Below are 18,982 nucleotides of genomic sequence, written 5' to 3'. Positions count from 1 at the left end.
CACAGGCCATTCCCAAAGAGTGGCAACTTCTGTTTACTGGACAGCCCGCAGTGCAGGAGACCAAAGACGAGTGAACCCAGGCATGCAGCGAAATAGAAGGGAAAGCCGGACGCCCATCACCTCTTTCCTCATGAAAGCAGGCCCTGGCTCAGCCAAAACCTTCCGTTCTGGGAGAGACGCAGCTGGAAGAGCCACGCGTTCCTGCTTTCAGGGGACCTCTGAATCTGTCACCCCCAGATCCCATTCCTGCAGATAAGAGAGGAGGAGGAGAGGTGGGGGTAGGGGGAGCACCCGCCCTTCTCCCATGAGTCTGAAGATCCCACAACCCCCGCCCCGTGAAGGAAAGATTCGCTCTGATCCGACACAAACTTTTGCAAAAAACAAAAGGGCCACGAAGCTAAGTCAAAGACACCACAATGGAAGGTGGCCGCAGGCCCGTGTTTCTGAGGAATACAGGCACCAAGACACCCACAAAATACCAGCAAAGCAATCGAGCTACATGTGAAAAGATGATCTGCCACAAACATTGTGGTTTATTCCTAGAATACAAGGTTGGTTCAACACAAAAATCAATCCATGTCATCACTATATTAACAGAGGACAAAAGCAGGGGTGCCTGGGTGACTCAGTGGGTTGGGCCTCTGCCTTCAGCTCAGGTCATGATCTCAGGGTCCTGGGATGGAGCCCCGCATCGGGCTGTCTGCTCAGCGGGCAGCCTGCTTTCCCCCACCCTGCCTGCTGCTCTGCCTACTTGTGATCTCTGTCCATCAAATAAATACATAAAATCTTTTAAAAACAAAAACAAAGGACAAAAGCTATGTGATCTCAATAAAGGCAAAACAGGCATACGACGCAATCGCACATCTCTTCTTGGAAAAAAGAAAAACAAGACCCGACCACTCAGCAAGCTAGGGATGGAAGGGCTTGTCCTCCAACGGCAGAGGGTGTCTATGAAAACCCTCAGCTAAGACCACATTGAATGGGGCAAAATCATAGCCACTTCCCAGTAAGAACAGGAAAAGACAAGGATGTGCGTGCTCTACCCAGTGGAGGGTCTGGTCAGTGCGATCGGGCAAGCAGAGGAAATAAAAGGCATCTGGAATGGGCAGGAAGAAGTAAAACTATTTCTATTTGCAGATGACATGATCTCGGATATAGAAAATACTCATAAAATTCATAGAACATCTATTAGAACTAATAACTGATGTTGGGCAGCAGGATAGAAGGTCAGGGTACGAAAATCAACTACATCTATTCACTAGCAGTGAACAATCCAAAAAAAGGGAATGCAAAAAATTTCATTTACAACTGCATCACAAAGAACAAAATACTTACATAAGTTTAACAAAAACAGGTGCAAAATACAGAGACAAGGAGCCATAAAACTTCACTGAAAGAAAAGGAAAAGATCCACCTGTGAGGAAAGACTTCTCGTGGTTCACCAACTGGAAAGTGTGGTTTGGGGAAGACGGCCGTGCTCCCCAAAGGGATCCGCAGAGACAGCACGATCTCTGCTGAAATCCCGGCTGCCTTTTTACGAAATTGACAAGCTGATTCTGAAGTTAATATGGAAATGCAAGAGACCCCAAAGAGCAAAAACCATGTCGAAAAAGAAGAACGAAGTCGGGAGACTCACATTCCCGACTTCAGAACTTAGTACCAAGCGACAGTACTAAAGAGTGTGGAACCAACATGGGCTGATGGACGAGAATCAAGCATCCGGAGATAAACCCTCACACTCATGGGCAATCGGTTTTTGACAAGGGAGCCAAGGCAATTCGGTAGCAGAGAGAATGGTCATTTCAACAAATGGTCCTAAGTCTGTGTGGAGTCATCAGGGAAGGCTTCCTGGAGGAGGGGAAGATGAAGGAGAAATGAGAGCCGGCAAGCTGGGCAGCGGGGACTGGTTCACACGGTCTGCACACCTTGTTGTGAAGCTCCCCCAGGCCTGGAGGTAAGGAAAATATGGTTTTAGCTCCACTTATGGGGAAAGAAACTGGGGTGAGTTACGTCACTGGCTCGACTTCCCCAAGCTGGGACCTGCAACCCCTCCATTACCCAAAGGAGGCCCTCATTTACCTGCCCTCTTCCCCCTACCCCACAGCTGCCCAGAGGGAGCTGTACAGAATGCACACATGCCTTTCTCCCTCTTCGGGGATGGCGAGGAGCAAAGCTAGCTTGACTCTCTGTCTCCCCCTTAACATATTAACTTAATTAGCTTGTTCTAAGGTGATAGCTTTCTGTTGTGTGCTTCTGAACTTAACTCAGCAAATTAACATTTGTGAATAGGATTTGGTTATGAATTTTAATAACTTCCATTCATTCATAGTCCAAACAAATTACATATTTGGTGCTCTACCTAATATGTTTATTGCCATTTTATTGTAGTCATTTGCAATGAAACAGCATAAAATATTAATTTAAAGAGGCAATCCCATGGATTAGCTCTCAAAGTGGCACACACAGCATGTTCTTCAGAGGCTGTCCCGTGATACTCATCTTTCCCTAAAGCTGCAATGAACTGGGGGCGCCGGGCTGGCTCTGCCGATTGAGCAGATAGATGACTCTTGGTCTTGGGGTCGTGAGTTCAAGCCCCGCATTGGGCGTCAAAAAAGAAGGGGCGCCTGGGTGGCTCAGTGGGTTAAGCCGCTGCTTTCAGCTCTGGTTGTGATCTCAGGGTCCTGGGATCGAGCCCCACATCAGGCTCTCTGCTCAGCAAGGAGCCTGCTTTCCTCTCTCCTTCTCTCTCTCTCTGCCTACTTGTGATCTCTGTCAAATAAATAAATAAAATCTTAAAAAAAAAAAAAAGTACAACGAACTGATTTTTAGTTACAACTGGCCCCAGAACCGGAGTGAACCAAGGCCTTTATAAAGGACATTTCTAACACCCGTCTTTGGTCTGCTAACGGAGAAGGCTCCAGCGTTCAGATGCTCTGTGAACACACTCTGAAAGCGTCTGTCGAGACGGAAGGCCGAGGATGCCTCCCCTGCTCTACACTCGGGTCGATGGCGCTAGGAATCCAGGAGTCTGGTGTGTTTTTTTTATTTTTCATTTTTAAAATGTTATTGGACAATACGGAGACAGAAGTGGTTCTGAATACAATCTGAAAGGCCCTGTTGGGGTCACCGGGCTAAGGGATGGATAACGGAAGCACCGCGGGCCTCAGGCGTGGCCACCGAGGACCCCTGTTACCAGCCAGCCGCTGCCCCACAGGCCAGGCTGAAAGCGAGAGGGGACAACAGAAGCCTCAGAAATACGGAGCCCACCTGGGCCCCTTGTCTGAGAGCTGAGTTCTCACAGCACCCCCAGGTCGCCCCCCCCGTCACTGCAGGTACATCCCCGGCTGCCTTCCCCAGCAGGCCACCAGAGTCACACCCTTGAGCTGGAGTGGATCACACCAGCACGTTTTTACAGCGTGTAAAGAAGTAAAATCTGGTAAACATTTGTTCCGGATATATGTGGTAACACCGTATTTGCACGGACGCTTCCCCAAGTGCTTCTGAAGGTCTCTTCAAGGGAACCCACTTGTGTGCATGTCCGGGTGGGAGCCAGGGGTCTAGAGCCGTACCGTCCTGCAGGCCAGCTGGGGACCATTTAAGTTCACATCCGTTAAAATGACATAAAGTTAGACATTCAGGGCCTGTGCCACACTAGCCACAACAGGCAGTGCGGACCACGTCTATCATTGCAGAAAGTTCTGGAAAATGGGGCTCATCTTTAGCTGCTGAGACCCACCCAAGGTGTGGACGACTCCCACCTCCTTACCCACACCTCCTTACCCGTGCCAGCCCCACCCTCGGCTCGACCCCCAGTCCCCAAGCCCGTGCGAGCCAGAGCCAGCCCCCGTGGCGTGCTTTGGGAGCCAGGTGTCCGTACACTTTCCTCCCCCACACACTTCTTCCTGCCGGCTCTTAGCTCCCTGTGCTGCTGCAACTAATTACTCTGGACATGGCAGTTCCGAACGACAAGAGCTTACAGTCCTAGCCTTCCGCAGGTGTCAGAGGCTAAAACAGGTCGATGGGGCTGTGTTTTGTACAGAGGCTCGAGGGGAGAACCTGTTCCTTAACTCTTCCATCTCCTCGGGGTCACCTGCATTCCCTGATGTCACTCCAGCCTCCTGCTTCCGTGCTCCTGGCTCCCCTCTGACTCTGACCCTCGTGGTGCCCCTGGGCCCACCAGGGTCCCTCCCCGTCCCAAGATCCCTCACTGAATCACCTCTGCGGAGTCTCTGTCACCATGTAAGGAGACATGATCGCAGGGACACTGACGTCCCCAGGGGCCGTGATTCTTCCCATCACACGCAGCAGCCCTCCTTCACTCCAGGCCAGGAAGAAAGAGGGGTCCTCAGCGTGTCTCTCCTGTAGCCCCACAGCCCCCACGAGAAGAGGATGAGGAGTCCGCATGCCCAGGGGCCTCAGGAGAGGCAAGTGGCAAGTCCGAGGGGGCAGGTGGGGATCCCGCAGCGCCTTTGGCAGGACACCATCCAGAGTTTCCAATGCTCAACCTTTCAGATCGCATCAAGTCGCACCAAGGGTTGTGACTGAGCAAACCACTATCCAGGAGCCAGCACCACCCTCCAGACCCTGGCTTTGGTCCCACACGGCCATCGGATAAAACGCCTCCTCCGTCTGGCCTACGGCCAGCAGCAGAGGACACCAGGATGGACCAGGCGCTCCCTGCCAGGCGGTGGAGTGGGAAGGCTCCCCATCAGCCAGTCGGACATGGTGGTGAGGCAGGAGGGCCCCATACTTCACCAACAGCATCAGGGAAGACTTCCTGCAGGAGGGGCCACTGGGTGAGTCTCAAAAGCAATGAAGTTGGCCCGGAATCCTTTACAAGGAAATGCTAATGGTCACATCCTCCAGCTCCTCCATTCCAGAAGTAAGTTAACGAGCTGAGATGGGGAGTGGCTTCAGGGTCATGCAGCTGGTAAGGGGAGAGACCAGTCAGGAAGGATAGGACACACCACGCTATGACACTAACAGTCCCCAATCAGGCGCTGGACCTGACAGAAGTTCCTTTCTCACTCGGGCTCTGCGTCTGGAGTGGCAGCCATGGGAGGTGCATTGTGGTCACCCGGGGGTGCTGGCTGGCATTGCCACCCGGCTGCCGTCACTGCAAGGCAGACGGTGAACTGGCTCCCAAAACTCCCTCCCGACGGGCCCTGCCCCACGGCCGCCCCACCTCACTGGCCGAAGCAAAGCACATAGCGTGCTTCACTTTGAGGCTGGTGGCATGCGTCCTGCCATGGCCTGGATGCCCCGAACACAGGAGAGAACCCCAAGAACCTGTTCCCTGCCCACCGCTGGGTCTGCTGCACGTGGGCAAGAACCCCAGGAACCAGTCCCCTGCCCACCGCTGGGTCCCCTGCACACATTCACGTGGATGCACTTGGAAGGAGGCGCTCCTGCCTCCAGGAAAAGAGTGCATTTCAGGTTCCCCACAGGGGTAAGCGGGACTGCTGGATATAAAGGCCTGGGGACAGCCTCCCTGGGACACGAGTGTCCCGTGGTCCCCCAGAGGAAACCAGCAGGTCACCTTCCAGCTCACTTACTACTGCAGACTGACGCCAAACTGCTGGGTGGGCAGAGGGGGCCGCGGCGGTGGCATCTTGGCAGGAGGGGGCGACCTGCCCTCGTGCAGGTTCCGGAGCTTTTCATCATACCTGAGGACACAGCGGAAGCACGGCTCTCACCTTGCAGGGGCCGGATGCCCCAGGAACTTCTGCAGGACCCATCCCATGCCTTGTCCTTCTGCGCCCAGGCCCATACCGCCATCCCACGCGCGTGCGTGCACGTGCACACACACATGCACACACACTGTCCGCCACTACTGTGGGTGTTCGCACCAAAGGCATAGGATAATCAAACCTCAGCAAATGCCCACTCTCTCCGCCCAACCCCAGGCCAACATTTCACCCATGTGTCTACACAAAGGCTTCCCTCTGCTGGAAGCACCCTTCGCCGGCCTCTGGACCCAGCCACTGGTCCCTGGGAAACTCACTTCTTCCCCTGATATCCCCTCGCCCCTAGTCCCCTCCCTAGCTGTTGTCTCGGACTCCTGGCCCCTACCACCCAGGGGCAGGGTCACTCCCCACACCGCCCTGTGTGCCCAGCTTCTGGTGTGCAACTTGGCGCCCAGAGCAGCTCAACATCTCCCCACCCCTGAAAGCCTCCCCACCTCCCTGTGCAGCTCGGCGAAGGTCCTGCTCCCTCCAAGGAGCCCCAGACAGGGAGATGCAAAGGGCCGGGGTTCCAAGACCTGCCCCTGCGTGCTGTGGTGCCAGCCAACCGCACACCCTCCTCTGCTCCCGACCCCATGGGAGAGATCCCTGCTGCCATGTAAGCTCAAGTAGCAGACACACGAACAGGCTTTCAGCAAAAGCCACCGGCTGGCTGGCGTCCAGAGCACCTGCGACAGGCCCGAGAACATTGCATTCCGTACACAGCGTTATGCACATGCCTGAGAAATGCCCCTGATTCTCCGCTCAAGGCAAATGCGGTAAACACCAAGACAGAGAATAGCAGTTACCGCAGCGGCTTGTATTTTTAAATCAGTGCCCCCCGGGGGCGCGGGAAGGGCCTGGCATCCGCCGGCACAGCCCGCACAGCCCGCGGCAGCTCGGCTCCCTGAGTCAGCAGTTAGCATCCCTGCTGATGCCATGCGTTTCGGGGCCGGATCCCTGAGCACGTGTTTGGAGGCGCAGCCTTCCACGCTATGGGGGGGGGACCGAGGCCCGTGGGATTCCCAGGGTGTTTCCACACCTCTCGGAACGGGTCCAACTCACCGCAGAACCTCCGGGGGGACGATCAGCTGGTCGTACTTGAGGTGTTCGCGGAGCTCACTCAAGCCATTGAGATAGACGACTTTTTTCCCAAACTTATGACTGAAAAATTAGAAGCAGGAGAAGAAGGACGATGAGCCCAGGAGGCCGGGCCGGGGGCGGGGAGAGCAACGCGGGCACGTCTTGCGCCGAGAGACGAGAGACGGTAAGTGCTGACTCCAGTGGAAACAGGGACACAACAGAAGCGGAGGCGCGTCTGCAGATCTGCCGCTTTCCTGAGAACCAGAGGCGCGGACACTGCAGCGTCTCATCTGCATGAAAATAAAGACCTGCCTCCAGCTTAACTCTGCCATGAGTCTGCACACTCGGGCGAGGACAGGGAGGGGCCGGGGCCGGGAGAGCCTGCGGTTTGGGGCGTCTTCCTGCTTGGGCACCCCCTCTCTGCAAGGGTCCCGGGGCGGGGCAGGGAGCACACAAGGCACTGTCTGCCCTCTCTCCAGGATGGTGTCACCCGGGAGGCCAGCTGGGGGTGAGCACCACCATGGGGACAAGCCCCAGCCGAGTCTGCTTCCCCGCCTCTCAGGGCCTCAGCCTCCCCCGCGGGAACGGGTTCTCCCTCTGAGCGGGACTGTCTGGGAAGACGTATGCCGTCTACACCCAGTACATACCACCTGGGACTGCTGTTACCAATGAGCCTGCTCCCCAAGCTGCGGAGCGAGGACAGGAACAGGATCTGGCGGGTGAGGGGCCCCACACCCTGCCCCACACCTGCCCCTGGTAAAGGACCGCTGCCCGCCTAGCTCCTGGTCACGGCTCTGCTGGACGGTCGCCGGCACCCATAGAGCCAGACGGACTTTGTAGGCGTGACATGGGGAGGTGGGACACGTGCATACGCTGTGATGCTGTCACCACCATCACGGCAATGAGCTGGTCCATCGTCTACAAAGTGTTCCTCGCGTCCCGTGGCTTTGTGTGTGTGGCTAGAACGCTCAACACAATATGTGTCCTCTGAACAGATTGTCGAGGGCATGACACTGAGTCGTCAACCATAACCCCAGGCCCGTGGCCGGGCAGACGTCGAGAACCTGTGCTCTTGGGGGCAGAGGGGGTCCAGGCCACTCCGCATGCACGGCTGGGCTGTGGGGGGACAGAGAGGTCAGCTTCTGAGGTGCAGGGAGGCCTCTGAGGCCAGCCCCTGCCCACGCAGGAACACCCTCCAACATTCGCCGTGTTTCCGCTGCCTGACCCCCTCCAGCAGCCAGGCATTTGCTGGTCACCAGGCCCTGGAGGTCTGGAGGCCAGATACAAGCAGAACCCTGTTTCTTGCCACTGATACCCCGGAAAAGCCTCAGGGCAGTGCACTCTGGGGGACGGCAATGGAGGTGTGTGGGCAAGCTCCGGGCCCCACCCCCCGAGGGTCAGAATCAGGAGGGGCCCGTGGACATTCTTTTGGTTCTTGGGCACTGGAGGGCCTCTGTGCTGATCCGCTTCACTTCCAAATGAGGACTCGAGGGCTCAGAGAGGTCACGCGGCTGCCTGAAGCCACACAGCCAACAGGTGGCAGAACCCAGTCCTGACCCCAGCGCCTCCAGCCCTGATTCCTGAGGTTCTCTCCTGGCCCCACTGTATGGCCATGCCTGAGGCAGGGTAAGTGGCAGAACCACACAGGGTTGAGCTGGAAACCCCACTGAGCCGGGACTTAACCTCTCTGAGTAGCAACCTCCTCTCCTTTGGAAGAGGGAGAAGACATGGGATCGTTTCGGGTGCTATGCACGTAAGGTGTATGAGAAGTTGTGATAAATGAATCACGAAAAGATATGAAAATTTTTTTAGGGGCGCCTGGGTGGCTCGGTGGGTTAAAGCCTCTGCCTTCGGCTCAGGTCATGATCCCAGGGTCCTGGGATCGAGCCCCACATCAGGCTCTCTGTTCAGTGGGGTGCCTGCTTTCTCCTCTCTGTCTGCTTCTCTGCCTACTTGCCTCTCTGTCAAATAAATAAATAAATGTTTTTTAAAAAAAAATTATTTTTTCTTAAAGCAACGTCAGCAGCCAGCACTGAGATCAGCTAGCGCCCCGCAGGCCGGCTTCTGAGCACTGGCAGGACCCGGTCAACCAACTCCCGCAAAGACAGAATGACTGCGTGGCACCGCCAGCCGCACGGGAGACTTAAGGCAGAGAGAGGCTGTACCTCCCGCCCAGAACACCGGGTGACCGGAGGCAGGGCTGAGACGAGCCCGAGCTCCAGAACCACTCCAGCGTCCGGGCGGCCGTGTGGCAGAGTGGGAGGGATGATTATTTCCCCAAGAACTCAGAGAGGTTTCTAGAACTCTGAGAGCTTTGCTAAGCCGAACGACACAGCCAACGAGCAGAAGAACATCTGAACTGTCTTCTCAGGCGGTTGCATCACCAGCACGGGCTTCTCACTATGTCAAGTGCAGCACCCGTGGGCTGGTCCTGGTTAAGCAAGGGGACAGACGGACAGATTCCCACCTCCCCAGCAGGCGGGGGACTGTGGCGGCGGGAGGGGCAGGCCGTGGGAAAACAGGCGGGGAATTCTCCGGCCACGGAGGTCTCTCCTGTGGTAAACGGGAGCAGACTCAAGTCCCCGATTCCAGAAATTCTCCAAGTGGAGCCTGCAGACCCAGGAGCCACATCCGACCCCTCCCCGGCGCCCTGCAGGGCCCCATGGGCCACGCTCTCTGGAAGGAGTGCTGGTCTGAGTTTTGTGAGTCCTTGTAGTGGCCCCACCCAACCTGAGCTGGCCTTGAGGACCCCCGACACAGGTGCAGAAAGGAGGTGCTCAGGCCAGGGTGGGGTTCAAAACACCAGATGCAAAGGTCACCAGTGGAGAGTCTGTGTTCCTATTCATGACCGTCAGCCCGTGACCCGCCACAGCCACGGGTGGACGGCGTAGACCACACACGTGGATGCCCCGGAGAGGAGACCTCCACGAGGCCACCTAGGAAGAGCCGCCTCCCGCCTGCCGCCGCCCCGAACCTGCGGGATGCAGCCTCCCACCCCCGTGAGGTTCTCGCTGAGAACGCCGCGTACCTGATGAGCGGTTTGAAGATGGTCCACAGGACCTTGATGAAGTTGGTGGGGTGCACGACGTACAGCGCCTTCAAGTTCTTCTTGTACCTAAGGAGGGAAGCGTGAGGGGACTGCAGAGCGACACGCCCAACACCCGAAGCTGAGTAACCTCGAAGCCTAACCAGGAGCCTCAGAACCTGGGCTCTGTCCATGCAACTGGTTCAAGCACACTGAGCCCCAAGTCGAAGGAGAGAATCAGGACCGCCTGTTCGCCTCCGCCGCCCGGCATGCACGGCACACCTTACAGTCTGCAGGAGCAGCGTCCCTACTTCTGGGCACTTGCCCACACTGGGAGGCGGGGGGCTCGCTGAGCTGTTCATGACACTGTAGGGTATAGGGCACCCACTTAAAAACAGGGAGCTACTTAGCTCACTTGCTCCCCTCATTCCAGAATAATTCAGTCCAAGGCCATGAGGCTGGGCCCAGGAGGTTGGCACCAGCCGGGGTGGAGGCAGCAGGGGGCGGGCAGGGTGGTCGTGTCCCCGCCTGGCATTGTGTGAGGGGAGGGGCGTGGGGTCCGCCAGGGGGACTCTGGCCAGCTCTCACCCCCTCACAAGAGCCGATGGATGGTCAGAATTTCAGGCATCTGGGGACCCAGTTGTGAAAAACAAATTAAATAGCATAAACACATAATAAATAAATCATATTAAGCACTGAGGTAATAAATGTTCAAAACTCATCACTTTGTTATTTTACTATGTTGACTCCTTCCTGTGCCCGTGACGCTATTTGTCTGCTGCATCTGAGTAAGTCTAGTAAGTCCACACTGAGTGCCGCCCCAACTCTGTGTCCAGTGGCGACACTCTGGGACCCTGAAGCTGGCCACGGTGGCTTGAGATCGGCCCACGTCCCCCAAGAGCTAGTCATCACATGTGAACCAGGCTGCCGCCAGGCCAGCCCCAGAGGGGGGGGGGGAGGGGCAGAGGACAAGGGAGGTGACTGGAGGCCGGGTGTGTGAGCAGGGCTTCCTCACGGGGACACACTGGGACGGGAAGGGGGTGCACAGTGGTGGGGTGGCCTGAGAAGGTAACACGACCAGCAAGTGAGCGAAGTCAGATGCTGGGCGACGGACGGGTAAGCAAGTCAGTAAGGGAGGCACGGGCAGGTCCTCACTGGCAGAGGGGATGGGACAGATGTGGAGAGAGAGAAAGTCAGAGGAGCCCTGCTGGGCAGGACGGCTGTAGGCACCAGGGTGAGCGCACGGTCCCTGGCAGAAACGGAGACGTGCGAACAACACCCCAACTGTCCATGCACAGGGCCTGGGAGCCAATGCCCCCGAAAGCAACGAGCACACTCCTTCCGGACCCCGGCCCTGGACTCTGCACTGAGCGGAACCAGGGCCCCTAGAGAAACGGCAGACCCCAGGGTGGGCTGAGGGCCCGGTGACATGTGCATGGAGCCACGCTGGTGCTCGATTCCGGAAGGGCAGGGCTCACTCGGCGCGACGGGACGCCTCTGAGGGTCACAGGAAGGGCACCCACGCGGCCGCATTTGAATCTGATTAAACAAGGTCATGGACTAGAACCCACTGAACGAAACAGGAACTCTCAAGTCCACACGGATGTAAGCAAGCCGGAAGTGTATGCTCTTCCTTAGGGTAAACTGCCAGTACTTCCCAGCACCGTTCGGCACCCCCAGCCCCCTCAGAGTTCTCACCGGGCCGAGAACGAGCAATGGAGGCTAAGACCAGGACGCGACGCTTCAATAAGGAGCAAAGTATCTCCCAAGGAAATACTAACTAATTACAAAGAGAAAGGCTCTCGGTGGAGGGAGGGGGCCGCAGCGACTTGTGGGTGGTCCAGGGTCCCCGAGCACTGCCGCTGAGTCACTCCTGACGTGGAGGTGGCTTCCCGGAAGGGGGTCCAGCACATGTGTGGACTGGTTCCTTAAAAGGAACAGCCCAGCAGAACACTCCAGAGAACGAGGAGTCAACAGCCAAGAGGAAAAGAATGCAGGACACCCACCAGGGTGCAGCGAGAGCAGGCAGAAAACCCTTGTGGTATAAATCTCACTGGACTGCATCTGGAGCTCCACTTGCATACCTCCGGTGACGGGGAACTCACTATCCCAGCAGACACTCCACTGCTGGTTTTGATGCCTAGAGTAACTGTCCTTTTCTATCCCACTGAGCCAAGGTCTATAATCCTACCTATATCCAGGACCACCTCCTGGTCCACCTTTGTGAGAAGTAGGAGACACGTGTGCCTCCTTCCATTTGATAATTGATCCGTATCGGCTCAACAGAGGGGTACCTATCATGTCCTCCTGTCGGCCTGAGCTTCTGGAAAAGGCCACTTTTTTTTTTTTTTTTTTAAAGATTTTATTTATTTATTTGACAGAGATCACAAGTAGACAGGCAAGCAGAGAGAGGAGGAAGCAGGCTCCCTGCTGAGCAGAGAGCCCGATGCGGGACCCGATCCCAGGACCCTGAGATCATGACCTGAGACGAAGGCAGCGGCTTAACCCACTGAGCCACCCAGGCGCCCGGAAAAGGCCACTTTGAACATGTCATTCACTTCTCCTCAAGCACTTTCCATGGCTCCCCATTGCCTCCTAAACCAAGTCTGGCGTCTTCAGCACACGCCCTGCCCTTGGCCACTTCCCTCCACTCCCTCCGTTCCCCAGCTGAATCCCCCAGGCCGGCCCTCCCACCACGAAGCCTCAGCACCCCTCACTCTTCCTCAGGTCAGCCACTTAGCAACACCCTGCCCATCCCTCCAGGGGCCGCTCAGAGGCCACCTCCTCCAGCTGGCCTCTCTGACTGCCCCAGCCTGAACACCAGCACTCACTCTCGGCCCCACCTGGCTCCTCCACCACTGACTGAGACCCTGCCCCAGGCAGACCTTTTCCTACAAGCAGGGGACAAAGAGATGGGTTGGGGGTGCTGCAGCCGGGCGCGGGGGGCACAAACACGCCACTCTGCAGCTGCCCTGTCTGGTCAGGGACAGCGAGGCCACAGGGAAGGGGCTGTTGATTGTCCAGGGACAATCCAGGAGAGCTTCATGGGGGAGGGGCCACTGCTGAGGCCCGGCTGCCTCCAGCTCCCCTGCAGGGCCTGGCACACAGTGTCAAGTAAATGACGGCAAAGTACGCAATAATCCTTTCCCTAAGACACAGCACAGAAAGGCAAGAAACTCCACCAAAGAGTCACAGATGATGACAGCAGGATCCAAAGGACAGGTGGCAGGCTCTGGGAGATCAGGCACTGCTGGCCAGCATCCCACCCACTCAAAGCATCAGAGGTACGATGGGCCTTTGAGAAGGAACACCCAGAGGATTCCAGGAGACCCACACGAAGGCCCAAGAGTGCAGCCCATTAGCCAAACACACTCCGAAATCGACTGTTACGCAAGACGTCGTTCAAGAAAAAAATCCCCCAGTTCCATGCTGTTCCCAAGTGGTGCGGAGCATCGGGTGGGACAGGGAGACAGGGTCTCAGGTGGGTCCCAGCCCTGCCACACACCAGGTGAGGGGTACAGGGAGAGACACCTGCCCTCTGGGACCTGTGTGTCCTCACCTGCCCAGCACGCCGCCCACCTCTCCAAAAGAGACACCAGAAGGCCCTGTGCATGCTGTAAAGTGCGGAGAAAGCACAAAGGGCATCTGGAAGACAGCCACGCGGTTGTGTTTCTTTGCCGCATTTCTTAGACGGGGGTCGGCCATCTAGAGTACACGGGCCACATCCGGCAGGCCCCCAACTTTTGCACAGGCTGCAAGCTGAGAACGGCTTTCCACAGTTAATTGTCGGAGAAAATGAGAAGAGTAACAGTTTGTGGTATGTGAAAATGACTTGACATTCACAATCTGGTGTCCATCAGTCAAGTTTTCCTAGAACCCGGTTCCGCGTCTGTGTGCGTGTATTATCTGGGGCTGTCCTCATGCTGCACGGCAGAACCGAGCGGTTTCAACAGAAATCTGAGGCCCCAATGGGGCACGTGGGGGGCTCAGTCATTAAGCCTCTGCCTTTAGCTCAGGTCGTGATTCCAGGGTCCTGGGATCGACCCCCATATTGGGCTCCTGCTCTGCAGGAAGCCCCCTTCTCCCTCTCCCACTCCCCTGCTTGTGTTCCCTCTTTCGCGGTCTCTCTCTGTCAAATAAACACACAAAGTCTTCAAAAAATTTTTAAAAATTAAAAGAGAAAAAAAAAAGGAAATCTGAGGGCCGGCGAAGCCAAAATGTTGACTGTCTGGCCGGCCCTGCCCCCTTGATGAGGAAGCAGGTTAGAGGCCCTGCCGAGAGGAGGTGACCCCACGCACCCCAGCTCCTTCAGCCCAGTTCCCTACCTCCTGTGGCACAGCCTGGACCCCTCCTAGTCCCCTGGCCCCTCCCACAGTGGGACCCTGAAACCCGCCCCCACCCCCACCCGAGGGCTCGGGTGCACACACCTCCTGTCAAACCCCTTGTAGGCACTCTGCAGCCAGCCCAGCGACGGCTTGTTCCGGCTGTTCAGCCCGTAATGGAAGTAGACGACAGTGTAATCACTCTCCACGTACTGGTCCAGCGTGTACTTCAAGTACCTGGGCATCAAGCACAAGACCCGGTTTCGAAAATCACCTCTCACTGTCACCAAAACCAAGGACACTTTCCCCAGAACAGAAGCCATGGTCACCCATTGGGTGCCAGCACCCAGCACCCCAGATCACAGGGGCACCCATTCAGGGCCCCCGGGAACCCACCTGCAAGGGGCCCCACCCCCTTTTGTTAGAGGTGGCTCAGAGAGGTTGAGCCCTGGGGGTCACGGTCACACAGCTAGCAAGGGGACGTGACAGGCCCAAAAATGGCCCAGAAGAGACATCGACGGCAAATGTCTGAGCCCATGAACGTGACCTGACTCGGAAAAGGGTCTTTGCAGCTGTGACTAAGGTAAGACTCTTTCGAGGGAGAGTTTCTCCTAGATGATCTGGGCGGGCACTCAACATGCCCCACATGTCCCGAGAGGACAGATAAAAGGGGAAATCATAGAAGGCAGCTGTGTCTGAGAAGAGAGAGGCAGAGCGGAGAGTGACGGAGGCCCCTGCCCAGGAGGGGAAGGTCTACTGCCAGCCGGCCGACGTGAGGGGCAAGGTTCCTCTCCTGGAGGGGAGGAACGGCCCCGCCAACACCTTGGTTTCGGCCTTCCAGCTGAAAGAATAAATTTATTTCACTCACTCCATATGCAGGGATGAGTTTAGCAGCCCCGGGGGGTAAGAGAGGCCACGCCGGGATTTGAACCCAGGATGGAACCCTGCCATTCTGATGTGTCTCTAGGAGCAGGCAATTCCCACCTTCCAGATTAGCTCCGACCGTTTTTTCTCGTCACCCTAGAGGAGAATGACTCTGCTTGTTCTGTCTCGTGGCCACACACCACAGTACAAGTCCCCAAAACTCCACGATCGCTTCCAGCCCCAAGCCTCATCCAGCCACCTGCAAGAGGACCTCTCCGATGTCCCTCGTCTCCAATGCATAAACATGAAGCAAAGCTGGCCTGATGTGTCCGAGGTTTGGGCTTATCTGTTGGGGAGGCAGCCCCAGTGCCCACTCTCCAGGACACTTGCTCAAACACTGCTTGGACTAAGCCCCTGGGGCAGCCGTCACTAAGGCTGTCCTTCTGTCCCCCTCACAGGCAGAAGCCAGGCTGAGGTCTCTAAGTCCACAGAGCACCCGCACTGCCCAGAATCCCTCATTTCTGCAGATGGTCGCCCTTGCGTTTCTCAACTCTCGGGAGAGGAGACCAGGGGAACGTCTACGTCGGCTCACTCATCCACGCGGGACACATGGGCACTTCCGTGCAAGCAGGCACCCTTCCCTGGCCCAGCGCGCTCCCCAGTCCTTCCCGCGAGTGCGCCGAGCTCTCTCCCTGTCGGGGTACATCTGCTGTGCAGCGTGCTTGGCGCAGGAAGTCATTAACTAAATTACTGGTTGAGCTTCAAAGACATGGACTTATTTCTTCACTCACTGCAAAAATAGGAGCGCACATCTGGCCACAAGAAAGCTACTGCTTGGACAGGGAGAGGGAGGGTGGTGTGTGTGGTGGCAATGTTTTCCATGGAGACATGGAAGAGACAGCCTGGGCGCTTTTCCTAGCAAGACCAAGAAGCCCACGGGGCACCTTGGAGTAAGTCAGAAAAAGGCGCTCCTTCCTCTGCATAGATACCCTCCAGCGCTGGGTGAGAGGAGTGGCAGCTGGATGGCAGCCCATCATGGTGCCTCCCTCGTGCAGTGAACAACCTACTCAACTGTCCACAGAGGCTGTGCTGGCCACTTCCTTCTGGTAGTGAAGGTCTCTGAGGTGGCACAAGAGAAAACACCATGTACCCATTGCTATCAGAGGTAGGTTTTTTTGTTTTATGTTTTTTGTTCTTTTGAATTGAGACGAAATTTATAACATAGCATTAACCATTTTAAAACGCACAATTCAGTGACACTGAGTACACGCATGATGTTGTGCAACCACCGCTGCCATCCAGCTCCCGAAGGTTGTCGTGGCCCAAAAGCAAGCCCACAGCCGTGAATGAGTTAATTACCCTGCCTCCTGCAACCTCCTGCTCTCTGTCTGTCCGGGGTTCTTCTGTCTTTACAAGGAAACAAATCCTAAACACCTCCCAGGCCAGCAGTGGGCCTTCAGCGACAGCTGACCTGCAGGTCACGGGTTTGTAAAGCCACAGAAGGAATAATCTGCAAGGGACCATGTTAAACTTGGAGGACCCCAGACGGGAGCTCTCCCTGACCCAGGACCCCCTCTCTGTGTGCCCCCCATGTGCAAGCATGCTGGAGGGGCCAGTGTGCCACGATGCAGGCGCTCCTTGTGGACTCCATGGCAGATCTCGCCCCACAGCAGCAGCAGCGCTGGCTCGAGACTCCTGAGCCCCTGGGGCCAGCAGGGTTCCTGCGGTCACACTGTATCTCCCACTGCTGTCAGAAGACCCTTTCGCAGACCAGATCGGAGGTTCCGGTCAAGGGGATTCTCACAGAACCACTACCCACAGACTCTCAATTGCTTCTGGGACCCGCTCACACTTTCCCTAGAGCTGGGGGCTCCAGGGCACGGCCCCTCAGCACTGCGCGCTGGGTGGAGAAGCGGGCCAGCTGGAGTGGTCAGAACTGGGAATGCGAGCAACACTGGGGCTGCCGTCAGGACGCGCCAACCCTCCCAGCACCTCTCACGAGGCTCGCGGGCTCCTGCCAGGAAGCAGGCGTCGGAGGCAGCACGGCCAGCACATGGAGTGTGCAGATGCCAGTGGCAACGGACAGGAAAGAGGCGGGTGACAGCGGCCAAGGCCGCATGCAGCTACGTGGATGGCCTTCCTTCTGAGCAGGGGAGAAGCAGACGCAGAGGGCGGGGGTCCATGTGGGAGGGAGGTCTGAAAGGGCCCCTGGGGCTGGGCTCAGAGCTTCAGACTGTGGACCTAAAGCCACCCTGGGCTGAGAAGAGCCTTAAGTCCCGCAGGTGGCTTTGGAGACCTGGAAAAAGATACGACATCCACCTGGGGACCTGCGAGTCGACCTACATTGATGAGCCTTTAACCCTGAGCATCCACTCATGCTAACGGTGAGGGAGAGGAGCGTGTGTGCATGGGTGAGTGTGTGTGTGTGCACGGGGGTGGGGGATGGTGTGTGTGTGCGCACGGGGGTGCGGGTGGTATGTGTGTGGGAGAAATGGGGGTGGTGTGTGTGTGTGCACAGGGGTGCAGGTGGTGTTGGGGGGAATGGGGGTGGTGTGTGTCTGCACAGGGGTGCGGGTGGTGTGTGGGGGGGATGGGGTGGTGTGTGTGCACGGGGATGGGGGATGGTGTGTGTGTGCGCACAGGGGTGGGAGGTGGTGTGTGTGTGTGTGTGTGTGTGTGTGCACAGGGTACGGGTGGTGTGTGTGTGTGCGCGTGCACACAAGGGGACCACACACACACACAGAAGGGCATGCATGCACACAGGCACCCATGGGACTTACTCCAGCAGACGCCTATGGTTGAGCTCGTGGGAGGGGGGCATCCGGCAACAGCTGAAGATGATGACACGTCTCCCGAAGTGGTCGTCCCCTGCAGAAGCAGACACAGGCATGAGCCCCACCAGCACCTAGGGCCGCCTTCTCCTGGGGCAGCCCCAGACGTTGACGGGAAACAGAAGCCTCCCGAGCAGCCCCACCTGACCTAAGAGGCCCAGGCGGCCAGCAGCGAGCAAAGACAGCACCTGGATGAGCGTCTGCTACACGACGCCCTGCGTGCATCAGTCAGACCCAGGTTCGCCGCCAGCCCGCATGCAGGGGCACTCACTTCCCTTTACAAATGGCAGTGGGGCCTGGAGGGATGAGTCACCGGTGCACAGCGGCTCGGCGGACGGAGGGCACCTGGGCTGGAACCTAGATGCACCTGGCCTCACCCCTGGGGTCCAGCCACCAGGTCCGCTGCCTCCTCCCCATAGAATTCAAGCGTCCCCGACACCCCCAGGACTCCAGGCCCTGGAGAAGGCTGGGGTGGCCTGGGGGACAGTCTCCCCTGGACTGTGAACAGGAGTCCTGGTGCTCGGTGCTGCCACTGGCGTGGCCCAGGGGACCCTGTGACTCTGCTGACACAGTGGTCCTCACCACACATGGGACAGCGCGAAGGGGGAGTGCTCCCCAAGGGCCGGTGCCCGTCTGATCATCTGTGTCCCCAGCACGCAGGCCCGCTGCCCACGCCTGGCCTCAAACTAAGTCCAATCACCTGTCACTGATCAGCTGAGAGATGGATTCTAGAACCTGAAGAAAGCAGGTTCCCTTCTAGAAATTACACCACTTTAAACTCGCTGTCATCACAAAGAAGTATTTACAGCCGTTTTCAGGGATTTGCTTAAAATGAGAAAAGATGAGAGCAGTGCTTTCCCAGCGCCCCAGCTCTGACTGGAGCTAGTCGGGACTGCACAGACACACTCGCTCGCACATATGTCCGCACGTGCACACCCACGTGCACACTCGTGGCTTGCCCTACCTGCACACCCGGGACGGCTGCGTCACCACCACCACCCGGGCCTGGGGCCCCGGAGTCCTTACTGGTTTCACCACAGGGGTGCGGCGGACAGAGCTGTGACTCAGTCCATACGCGGTTGATCAGTGATCAGTGCAGATCGGACGCCCGGCAGCGGACTGAAGGCAGTCTCC

The 18,982-nt window shown here is 57.2% G+C and overlaps 1 protein-coding gene across 3 annotated transcripts in view; it reads right to left on the bottom strand.

Moving 5' to 3' along the window:
* The window catches only part of ARHGAP8 (Rho GTPase activating protein 8), a 58,395-nt gene that overhangs the window by 12,057 nt on the left and 27,356 nt on the right, over positions 1–18,982 (bottom strand). For all 3 annotated transcript variants that reach the window (XM_047742082.1, XM_047742084.1, XM_047742083.1), the window contains exons 4-8: positions 17,798–17,885; positions 14,259–14,390; positions 9,835–9,921; positions 6,789–6,887; positions 5,556–5,666 (exon numbers count right to left, since the gene is read on the bottom strand). In XM_047742082.1, coding sequence (XP_047598038.1) covers positions 5,556–5,666; positions 6,789–6,887; positions 9,835–9,921; positions 14,259–14,390; positions 17,798–17,885 — 517 coding nt within the window. The remainder of the gene's footprint in view (positions 1–5,555; positions 5,667–6,788; positions 6,888–9,834; positions 9,922–14,258; positions 14,391–17,797; positions 17,886–18,982) is intronic.

This window comes from Lutra lutra, chromosome 8 (assembly GCF_902655055.1).
Source record: "Lutra lutra chromosome 8, mLutLut1.2, whole genome shotgun sequence".
Classification (NCBI taxonomy): Eukaryota; Metazoa; Chordata; class Mammalia; order Carnivora; family Mustelidae; genus Lutra; species Lutra lutra.
This window is presented reverse-complemented; position numbering and strand designations above follow the sequence as displayed.